Genomic DNA, 12,189 nt, shown 5'->3' with positions numbered 1-12,189 from the left:
CTTCTTGGTGGAGTTTTTTGGGTCTTCCAAGTAAAGTATCGTCATCTGCAAATAATGATAAGTGAACTTTTCTTTATTTATTCTTATTCCTTTTATTTCTTTCTCTTGTCTAATGGCTGTAGCTAATGATTCCAGAACTTTGAATAGGAGTGGTGATAGAGGACATCCTTGTCTTGTACCAGATCTAAGAGTAAAAGATTTCAGTTTTTCCCCATTTAGGATTATGTTAGCCATTGGGTTTTCATAAATGACTTTTACCAGATTGAATTAGAGGCCATCTATTCCAATTTTCTGTAGGACTTTGAACATGAATGAGTGTTAGACTTTGTCAAAAGCCTTTTCTGCATCAATGGAGATGATCATGTGGTTGTTAGTTTTCGCTGTATTGATATAGTGTATTACATTGATAGATTTTCAAATATTGAATCATCCTTGCATCCCTGGGATGAATCCTACCCAGTCCTGGTGTAAGATCTTCTTGATGATTTGCTGTGTTCTATTTGCTAGTATTTTATTGAGGATTTTTACATCGGTGTTCATGAGGGACATTGGCCCATAGTTCTCTTTTTTAGTTGTGTCTTTCCCTGGTTTTGATATCAGTAAAATACTTGCCTCCAGGAATGATTTTGGGAGGACTGCTTCATTTTCAATTTCATTGAAGAGTTTGAGGAGTTTAGGGATTATATCTTCCATAAATTTCTTGTAGGATTCAGCTGTGAATCCATCAGGTCCTGGACTTTTCTTTGTTGATAGGTTTTTTTTTAATTACATTTTGTAATTCATTGGCTGTTATTTTGGGTTATTGAGAGTTGTTATATCTCCTTGATTCAGTTTGGGTAATTTGTACCTTTCTAGGAATCTATCCATTCTTCTGTGTCTTCTATTCTGTGAGAGTAAAGATTCTCAAAGTAGCTCTTGACAATCTTCTGAATTTCCACTGGGTCTGTGGTAATTACACCCTTTTTGTTCCTTATTGCTTGTATTTGAATTTTTTTCTTTCCTCTTTTTGATGAGGTTGGCTAGGGGCTTATCAATTTTATTTTATCTTTTTTAAAAAACCAGCTTTTTGTTTCGTTAATTCTTTGAACTGTTTTCTTTGTCTCAATTGAATTAATTTCTGCTCTAATCTTTATGATTTCTTCTTGTCTTTGGGCTCTGGGTTTGGTTTGCTCTTCCTACTCTAGTTGTTGGAGGTGCAGAATTAGGGTGTTCATTTGTTCCTGTGTTGTTTTCCTAATGTATGAGTTCAGAGCTGTGAATTTCCCTCTGAGAACTGCTTTCATCACATCCCATAAGTTCTGATAAGATGTGCTTGAATTTTCTTTGAATTGTAAATATTGTTGTATTTCTTGTTTAATTTTATCTGTGACCCATTGGTTGCTGAGTAGAGTGTTGTTTAATTTCCATGTATTTATGGGACTTTTCTGCTTTCTTTTCTCATTTATTTCCAGTTTCATTGCACTATGGCCAGATAATATGCATGGGGTAATTTCTGTTTTCTTGTATATATTTAAGCATGATCTATAGACCAGTATGTGTTCTATTTTAGAAAATGACCCATGTGCAGCTGAAAAAAAAATGTATACTCAGATGTCACTGGGTGGAACACACTGTATATTGTCCACTAAGTCCATTTGTTCCAAGCTCTGGTTCAGTTCTGATACTTCTTGCTAATTTTTTGTCTGCTTGACCTATCTCTTTGGGATAAGCGTGAGTTAAGGTCTCCTGTTAAGATTTTGGTGTTGGATATTAGATTTTTCATGTCCATTAAGATTTGTCTTATGTAGTTGGGTGTTCCCATGTTTGGTGCATATACATTTATGAGTATTACCTCTTCCTCTTGAATTTTTCCCCTAACCAGTATATTGAAGCCTTTATTTCATTTGATCATTCTTGGTTTGAAGTTGAGGCTGTCTGAGAACAGTATTGCTACCCCTGCTTTTTTCTGAGGTGCTGTGGCGTGTAGTATTGTTTTCCATCCTTTAACTTTCAGCCTATGAATGTGTTTATGAGTTAAGTGTGTTTCTTGTATACAGCATATTGTTGGATTTTGTTTCCTAATCCACTTTGCCAGTCTATTTCTTTTAATTGGTGAATCGAGTCCATTTATGTTGATGCTTATAATTGAGATGTATTGATTTATGATCAACATATTATTTACCTGCTGTTGTTTATTCCTTTTTCTCCTGTGTTTATTCATTTTCCAATAATTTTTTTTAAAAAATCATTTGCCATATTTAGTGGGTTCCTTCTGCTCTTGTTCATAGAGTTCTGATCAGTTTGGTTTCTCTCTAGAACATCCTTTAGTAGTCTGTGCATGGTTGACTTTGTCATCATGAAATTCTTTAGTTGTTCTTTGTCATGGAAGTATTTCACTTCTCCATCAAACTTGAAAGAGAGTTTGCAGGATACAGTAGTCTGGGCTGGAATATGTTTTCATAGAGGACTTGAAGTACTGTGCTCCATCCTCTTCTTGCCTTCATGATTTGTGAGAAGTCTGCCATCATTTTAATGGGTTTTCCTTTAAATGTGATCTGTTTGTTTTCTCTAGCAGCTTTCAGTATATTTTTCTTGTGCTGGATTTCTGGGATCTTGACTATTACATGTCTCGGTGTATTTTTAATTGGGTTGAAGTTATCGGGACCTGAGATTGCATTTTGGAGTTCTGTATGCTTCGGTTACCTGAATGTCAGATTATTTCCTTGTATTTGGGAAGTTTTCTGCTATTACTTCTGTCCATATTCTTTTTATATCGTCTGTATTGACTCCTTCTTTCTCATTGATGCCTATTAGTCTCACATTGTTCATCTTTGCATCTCTTGCAGGTGATGAATTATTTTTCCTGCATCCTAGTTGTTTTTAAGAGCTCTTACCTTTTCACTAGCTGCGACAGCAACTTCAAGATCTGAAACTCTGTCTTCACTTTTACTCAAATGGTTTTGCAAGCTTGTGATTGAAATTTTAAGTTCTTCTATATCTCTTTGATTCTGCTGCTTGTGATCTATTTCTTTCCTGTATTGCTCATTCAAGGAATCTGTCGCTTTTCTAATCCCTTCTATTTTTTATCAGTGTCTTCTTGAGAAGCAGTTATTAATTCTTTTACTTCAGAGATTATTTCTGATCTGCTTTCCTCTATATCTTTCGGCCTTTGATTCTTTACTTCAGATGCTATTAATTCAGAGATTTCTTTTTTTTTATTTCAGAGATCAATTCAGATCTGAGTTTCTCCGTACCTTTCTGCTGTTGTTTCTTTACTTCAGATGCTGTTATTTCAAACATTTCAGCTGTGCTAGTGTCCTCTACACTTGTTCTGGGTGGGTTAGGGATCTGAGATTGCATTTTGCTCCTTCTCATTGTCATTTTATATAACGTTGTCCTCTGACCTTTGGTGTAGAGCTTTGGTGCAGTTATAACCTTAGCACCTACTAAAATTTGGGTGCAGATATACTAAGTTTGAGTTCATCCAGTTGTGCCTGGCTTGGGTCTGGCTACTGTGCTCAGCTCCTTCCTGCTGCAGCCCTTGGATGTGAACCTGTTGTACCCCTCTGGCAAGATGTTCTGCTCCTGTATTAGCTGGGTGGCTTTGGCCCCTAGTCTCTCTGTAAGGACTTCAGCTGTAGAGTTTCACCCAGGCCTGTATGCCTGGCCTGGTCTGGGTCTGGAGGGGTCCAGGGGGCACAGGTGAGGGTAGAAACTCTCCCGCATACTCACTGGCCTGGGCTTGGGCAAGTCTGGAGGGGTCCAAAGAGCGTGGCAGAAGTTCTCACTCACAAGGCGGACTTGGGTTGGCTCTGGAAGGGTGGAGGGGGTCCCAAGAGCATTGTGAAAGGTGTCACTCACGCGAGCTTGGGCCTGGGCTTGGTCTGGAGAGATCCAGCAGGCGCAGGGGAGTGCAGAAGCTCTCCCCCACTCTTGTGGGGCCTGGGCTTGGGCAGGTCTCAATTTTTTAAAAAATATGTAAAAATATATTTAAAATGTTAATTCTAACATATTAAAAGAATATTAAATAGAAATAAAGTACACTGCTTATAGTATGTGTTTCTTTAGTGGGTGAATACATACTATACATACAGCATATGTACATTGTGGGTCTTTTTGACAATACCATTTTCTTTATTCAAAATAATTTACATCATCAGTAACATACACCATTGTCATCAACTAGACTTTGCCTCCAATATATTTTTATACAATACTTAACATTATTGAACTTACAACTATTACACTGTTTTGTTGGCTTTAAATAATAATGATTTGCAGTTAATTGAGATATGTGGTTTCATAGCCCTGTGTGTAAAGTTTGATAGCAAGTAGCACTGCATATGTTGTTAAAATTATGTGAGTTTATGAGTTTAGAAAATGGTTAAGAACATTGGAGTTGGTTGCATTCTCTTAGTGGGTGGAGTGATTTGTTCTAATGGTGTTTGTGGATGGGGTCACGGGTCCGCATCTTGTACAGCAATTGGCCACTGAGAGGAATGTATGCAGTGTGTTATTTGTTGGAACTGTCCTTCTGATGTGATTTGAAACTGTCTCATTGCTATCTGTTTGTCGATAAAACTTTGAAAAAAATAAAAAATAAAATAAAAATAAAAAAAAGAACATTGGAGTTGTTCTTAAAAGTGTGGGAAGCATTTATAAGAGTGTGGGAAGGGTTTATAGAACCTTGAAATATACATAAAAATTAAATATAAGGTCGCTACTTTCGCTTATCGAGGGGGCGCTGGAATGTAACCTCCACGATAAGTGAGGGACCACTGTACCTATAATTATCTGTTCAGATTCCTGCTTTTAGTTCTTTGGGGTTTATACTTAGAAGTACAGTTGCTAGATCATATGGCATTCTGTTCAATATTTTGAGGAACTGCCATATTGTTTTCTACAGGGAGTGCACCATTTTGCATTCCCATCAGCAATACCTGCGGTCCAGTTTTTCCATATCCTTGTTAACACTATATATATATTTTTTCCATAGTAGCCATCTTAATGGGTGTTAAGTGTTCTCTTTACATTTCTCTAATGCTCAGTTATTTTCCTTCTCCCTTCCATCCCTCCTCCTTTTGTACCCTTTTCATTTTCTTTCTGCGAGATATTATCTGGCTTTGTTGCCCAGATTCTGATTTTTTGATGTAGACACTCATATCTTCCCTATTAGAACTGTCTTCAATGTATATGTCTCAGAAGTTCTGGTACATTGTGTTTCCATTTTCATTTTATTTAATTTAATGTATTTATTTATTTTTTGTATTTTAGGGAAGGGTCTACAAGGTGTTCAGGGTCTCACTACTAGATCAGACTCATAGTGATCCACCTGTTTACAGCCTCCCAAGAGCTGGGGTTACAGGCATGCACCACATGCCCAGCCTCAGTTGCTGTCTCAGCACACCCTGGGGGCAGGGCTGGCCCAGCAGGCCTGGGAATTGAACCCCTGGCCCCTGTGTCTGCTTGTAGGTGCTTTAATCCACTGAGCTATTTGGCTGGCCATTCCATTTTCATTTAATTTTAGAAACTTTTAAATTGTCCTCCTGATTTTTAAATGACCCATTGATCACTCAAAAGTGAGTGGTTTGTGTTTGTATAGTTTCTCTTGCTGTTTCATCACATTATGATTTGGTAAGATGCAAGAAATAATTTCACTATTTTTGTACTTCTTAGGACTTCCTAACTGCCCTAAAATATGATCTATTTTGGGAAAAGTTCCTTGAGATGCTAAAAAACATGTGTATTGTATCGTTGGTTGGATTGAATGTTTTATCGTTATCTGTTAAGACCATTGATCTATGGTGTGGTTTAATTCTGATGTTTCCTTTTTTATTTATTTTATCTGGATGACTTATCTGTTGGTGAGAGACTTATCTATCTTGAAATAACCCACTGGTATTATATTGGGACTGATCTATCCCATTATGTCAAGTAGCATTTATTTTATGAAATAGGGTACCCTAATGTTCGGTGCATATGTTTTTACAATTATTATATCTTCTCAATGTAGTGTTACTTTTATGCACAGGTAGTAAAAGTAATTACTCTGTCTCTTTAGTTTTGAAATCCACTCATTAATCTCTGTCCTTAATCTTGAAGTCCCCTTTGTCAAGTATGAGCAGGGCTACTCCTGCTGGTTACCAGATTCCATTTGCAGGGAATATTGTTTTCCATCCTTTAGCTTTCAGCTTACATATATCTTTGCTACTGAGATGTGTTTTCTGTAAGCAGAAGAGTTGGATCTGATTTTTAATTCAATCTGTCAGTCTTTATCTTTTAATTGGAGAATTAAGAACATTTACAGTCTATTACTGAAAGGTGTACTAAGTTCTGTCACTTTGTTTTGTTTCTATTATTTGATTTTCCTAATCCCCAGTGGTTTATCTACTCTTCCACTTCTGCATGTAGCATTCCTTTAAGTATATCATGCAGTACTTTCTTAGTGATCATGAATTTCCTTATTTTATGCTTACCTTGGGAGCTCTTTATTTCTCTTTCATTTCTGAAGGATAGGTTTGATGGACGCCAATACATGTGAATTGGCACGTGTCTTGCATTTAGTATTCCTTTTCCTTACTCTTTACATTTTAACTATAATGTGATATAGGTAGGCCATACCTTTTGGGGGTACTGAATTCTTATTTATTTATTTATTTTTATTTTTAAAGAGAATACAAAATAATAAAAAGCATTAGAAATGATACAGAATTTTGCTAAACAAAATAATAGGAATTCAACAATGGTTGTTATACTGCCTAATTTTTCAAATTAGTTGCTTAGTTTACCGAATATAAGCATGCAAAATTAGTTTAAAAATCATAAGAAATTAAAAAGAATAAAAAAATTTTAAGCATTAACTGTTCCTTTAAATATACCAGCAGAAATCAGCAGTGTAATTTTGCAAGCTATCCTGTAAAGTTATTTTTTCCCTTCCTTCTTTCTTCCTGTACTGAATTCTTCCTATGTCTGGATGTTTGTATCTTGCCTAGGACATGGGAAGTTTTCTGTTAGTCTTTCTTTGTGTAGTTTTTCTATGCTATTAGTCTGAATCTTATCACTCTTGTCCAGACCAAAAGCTCATAAATTGGATATTTTAATTGCTTTAGTTCTTAGATATTTTATTTATAATTTGTTTTTTTTCTTTAATATGTTTAAGCATAATTCATGAGCTTCATGTTCAGACCTTGAAATTCTCTCTTTTGCTTGGTTGAGTCCTTTGCTAAGAATTTTCACTGAAGTTTTATTTGACTTACTGCGCTTTTCCCCTCATGGTTTCTGTTTGGTTCTTCATCAGAATCTACTGTTTTTTGAACCATTTCTTCATATCCTGCTTTGTCTTCCTTAGTCTATTTGTTTTCTCTTTGAAGTCATCAATCATTAGAGAAATCAGCATTTTGAAGTTTTTGTCCAGCATTTCATCCACTCCAGTATCTGTATTCAGTTACTAATGAGTTATGAACATGAGGAGGAGCCATGTGGCCTTGTCTTTTCATACTTATTTAAGATTTGAGCATCTGAGTGGGCATAGCTCTCTATTTATGTTAAGGGCCTAGTGTCCAGACTCCTTCTGAATGCCTGGTCTCCAGCATTCCCAGAGAGGAGAAAACAAACTGCAGTAATGATGATGACACTCAGAAAATCTAGATATTGATGTATAGTAGATACCAATTAAAAGGAACAACTATACCACTGTTTATAAAAGAAAAGAAAGCAGTAATAATATAGAGTTAACTAAAAAGTTAAAATTCAATAAAAGTTAAAAGCAATCATAATTAAAAAAGTAAGAAAATGTTGAGGGCAAGGAGAGGGAAAAATGAAAGTGGAATTTTTAAAAGAATTTTTTTAAATAGATAAAATATGGTAAAAGTAATAGGAGAAAACAAACAGATAAAAAGATAAAAAATAATGATAAAAGAAAAATGAAAAAGACAAAAAATAAGCCATGCCAAGGTATTCAGATGGGTAAAGTTTCCTTCCAGGATCTGTAGTATTGGAATTGACCAGATATGGAGGAAGGATAGTGAGTTATAACTGGGGCCTGTTAGGTTTCCAAACCCAATAACATGCTATTATTTTATGAACGCTGAGTCCTGACCTGCCTTTCCTGCTGGGTGGGGTAATTGTTTGCCTCAAGGTTGTGTTCACTTCAGAGGCTTCTAGTGTTTGTGTCCTTCTGCACACCCCAGCCACTGTTTTTCCCAAGTAGCTTTGTAGCCTGTGGGTGGGTAAATTGCCCCCACTTGCTCCGGCAGTACACCAGTAAACCCAGAGATGTGGCAGACATCTGAACAGGGGCATAGCCCTAAGTCCTGGGCAGATGGAGAAAGCAAACAGACCACTGAGTTCTGTGCTCAAATTGGACAGCTAGGAAAGCCAGACAGTCAGCTGGACTTGATCCTGGCAGTTTCAGACCCAGTCCTCTCAGAAAAACTCACACTGCAGAGGACAGGACCAGTGTGTCCTCCCCAGCCTGAGCTCCTGGCTGCTTGAACTTCTCTAGAGGTCTGTGCCTAGCACTACTCTTGCCCCTGACTGTCTTTCATGCCTATCTCACACCCAGTCAGGCTGTTCCAGGGAAGTGCTTTTGTTCTGTGACTTCACTAGAATAGCTGAGACTAGATCAGTAAGGCTTATCTCAAAATGCTTCCTGGTTATTCCTCTCTGATATATAGTGAGTGTTGCAGTGATCTTCTCCCAAACTATCCTACTATCTAAAACTAGTTACTTTCACCCACACAGGGTTTAAGCTTATACTAATTGTGGGTTTTTCCTGAGATTAGAACTGCTGGACTGTTTATTACTGAGACTGCTGGCCCTCTCTGAGAACCTGTTGTGTTCACAAAGTCAGGTTTCCCTCATACCAGGGAACCAGGGATGGTGCTGTAGACTGCTTCATTCTTTTTTCTCTGATGCCTTTCTCTTTCTTTGATTTTCAGCTTTCTTATCACCTATTCATTTCTAGAATGCTTATCTTTCTCCTCATTGAGTATCTGTTTTCTAGCTGTACTAATTCCAGGTCATGGAGAAGCTATGAAATATTGCTTACTCCTAACCTGCCAGCTCTCTACCACCAATTCCTATTATTGTTGCATTTTGGTTTAATTTATGAAACCTGACATATATCAAATTTTATGAAGATTCTGTGGGATGTCTACCAATCTATAATATTTGTTATAAAATGTAAAATATAATTATAAAGTTTAAAATTGTTTCTCAAAATGTATAACTTGATTCTAAAAGGTAATTAGCTCTCATCTCCATATACTTAGGTGGCCAAGACATTTTTATGACAGAAGAACAGAAGAAATACTATAATGCAATGAAAAAATTAGGAACCAAGAAACCTCTAAAACCCATTCCAAGGCCTCTGGTGAGAACAATTCGATGATTCTAAATATATGAATCTGATAAGGAATTATGAAGAATTCAGATTTCTGCAAAACCATCCAAATTATAGGATGGCTTTGCAGACATTTTTAAATTATCTAAAACTCAAGAACCCAGATACACTTGAGTCCTTCAGAAAAGTAGGTTTTCATACTTACTAGTACCAGGCTAGAAAACAATTTTAATTTTTGGTGAACACATTGTAGTTCTTTAGTATGTAAACATTGCCATAATGCAAACTTAGCAGGTGGTTTGAACTTAACTAGTTTAAAATTTATTTATAGGGGCAGGCAAGATAGCTCAGTGGACTAAAGGACCTGCTTAGGCAAGCTTAGGCAAGAGCAGGGACCGTGGTTTGAACCCTGGCACCACATGCTGTGCTAGCCCTGCCCCAGGGCAGGCTGAGCTGGCCACAGAGTTCTGACAGGCGTAGTAGTGCATGCCTGTAAGCCCAGCACTGGGGAGGCTGAAAACAGGAGGATCACTATGAGTTTGAGGTGCATAGTGAGCCATTCAGTACTTGCTGGCCCTATGGTTTCTTTCTTTTTTTTTTTTTAATTTTCGGTACTGGGGATTGAACTCAGGACCTTGTGCTTGCCAGGCAAGCATTTATTCTACTGAGCTATCGCTCTAGTCGTTGGCCCTATGGTTTCTGGTGCTGCTCCTGCACCACTGTCCTCTGCTATTGTGGCAGAAAATGGCCATAGACAAAGAACAAATCAGTATGATTGTGGTTTAGCACAATTGCATTTATGGACATAGAAGTTTGAATTTCATGTAACTTTCAGGTATCACACAGTTTATTTTTCTTTTGACTTTTTTCCCTGAAAATTTAAACAGGCAGAAGCCATTCTGAGGTCATGCAAAGAATAAAACAAAACCAGAGATTTGGCTGGATTTCACTTGTGGGTCCCAATTTTCTGACCCCTGCACTCTATGAATCCAGCTTTATCAAGTGCTATGGCTCCAGAAAGAAGTACCCAGTTCTGCTGTGTGCTTCAGATTTAACTGGGAGAGGAATGCCATACTGTAACTGTATACACATTTGAGAGCACTGGAATTATAAAGTGAAGACTGAACATCCCTAGACCAGAAACCCAAAACCTGAAATTGTTGATTAATGACATGATCCCATAGTGGCAAATTCCACACCTGACCTTACTAGTAAATAACAAAGTGTGCATGCACTGAGAATATTGTATACAATTACCTTCAGGCTGAATCTGAGTTAAGACTTCAAGTCAACTGTTAGTCTTTTACTCATAACTTTACCTCCTCTCATTGTATTAATCTCTAAAATCTAAATATTACATTTTGACCTTTGGAACAAAGAAGTAGAAATGGCAATAACACAGAGAGAAAAATCCAGCTGATTTAAAATCTAGTCTGAGTGATGATGCATTTTTCTCTAGAAGTAGAAGAAGGAACCTGGAATCATTTCTGATTTTTCCTGATGCATTCTCACTAGATGGCTTCATTATGTGGATTAAAATTCACATTGAGTTTTGGAGTCACAGTACATTCTAAAGTGATATGGAATGCTTTCCAATCATGTAAATTTTTAGATGATTTATGCTCCTAATCTCCCTTTGTCTAAATGTTGGAATTAACCAAGGCCAACACTCACCCTTCTGTACATTTCTTCTTTCCTTTGTTCTACTTTCTTGGAGTATCATTTTTCCATCTCTTCGCTGACTTCTTAGATACATTCTCTCATAGGAAATGCACTTTACTTTCTGGCATTTTCTCCTGGTTCTTTGATAAAAGCCTAGAGCTTCCAGAATATAGGGTAAAAAAAATGCTAATGTAAATGTAGTATCCCTGGTGTGTTTATGCATGGCTTTTGAGTCATGTCAGTGCTGAACCCACCTACATCTTCATTCCAGTTTCTGTACCACATACATATTTTTACCTACTCATGACCCTAAGATGTTCTTTTGTCACTTCTAACTCAGTGTTTTCAGGACAGATCTCTTATCTCATTCCCCAAAAACTCTTGATCCTCTGTTCTTTACGTGGTTAAATGGATCCACCTGCCAGAAACAATAGCCCCAGCCTTATCTTTCCATAGCTTCCTACGTTCAACACTGACTACTCTTGCTTCTATCCATGTTAGCTCTTTAACCTACACACTATATCTTTACTGTTACCACTTCAAACCAATTTTTTTGCAGATTATCTTAATAGATCCCAGGGAAGTCTAAAGATGTTTTCCTAGGGTTCATAAATTCTCTCAATAGAATAGTGAGTACATACATTGATTAGATAATAATAGAAAATAATCCCATACATACATGTATTGTAAAAAAAAAACCCATTGTATAATCATAAATGACATAAAATTTCAGTGTCTGAGTTTATGTTTAAGAACAGTTTCTACTCTGTCAAGAACAAAAGAAGTGCCAGACAGCAGTATTGTTAAAGAAACTAGTGGAATAATTGGATCATTTCACTTCACATGATTGATTAGTCCTGCAAACTAGAGTCAGAACCTGGACCAGAACAACCTCCACATTGCAGGCAACTTGGCTATCTACACTGAAGCCAATATGCAAGTTCACTCTCAGTAATAATATGATAAAATCCATTTTATTCTTTCCATTTTTTATTAATCACTGGATTAAAATCCTATCTATCTAGACTATTCTAACAAGAATTAATAAATTGAATGCAGGGCTTTGGTTAAGTATACTTCTGAACTATCAGACTTGGACTTGTTCATTCTATTTTTTTTTTTAATTCCTTATATTTATTAATTTTATTGAGAAACAAATAGCAATGAGACAGTTTCAAAACTGATTAGTAGGACAGTTTCAATAA

At 36.6% G+C, this 12,189-nt stretch overlaps 1 protein-coding gene across 1 annotated transcript in view; it reads left to right on the top strand.

Annotated features, from left to right (window-relative positions):
- The window catches only part of Scn11a (sodium voltage-gated channel alpha subunit 11), a 145,955-nt gene that overhangs the window by 124,761 nt on the left and 9,005 nt on the right, over window positions 1–12,189 (top strand). The window contains exon 24 of the mRNA XM_023702198.1: window positions 9,252–9,352. Coding sequence (XP_023557966.1) covers window positions 9,252–9,352 — 101 coding nt within the window. The remainder of the gene's footprint in view (window positions 1–9,251; window positions 9,353–12,189) is intronic.

Source organism: Octodon degus, unplaced genomic scaffold (assembly GCF_000260255.1).
Source record: "Octodon degus isolate 3935 unplaced genomic scaffold, OctDeg1.0 scaffold00147, whole genome shotgun sequence".
Taxonomy (NCBI): domain Eukaryota; kingdom Metazoa; phylum Chordata; class Mammalia; order Rodentia; family Octodontidae; genus Octodon; species Octodon degus.
This window is presented reverse-complemented; position numbering and strand designations above follow the sequence as displayed.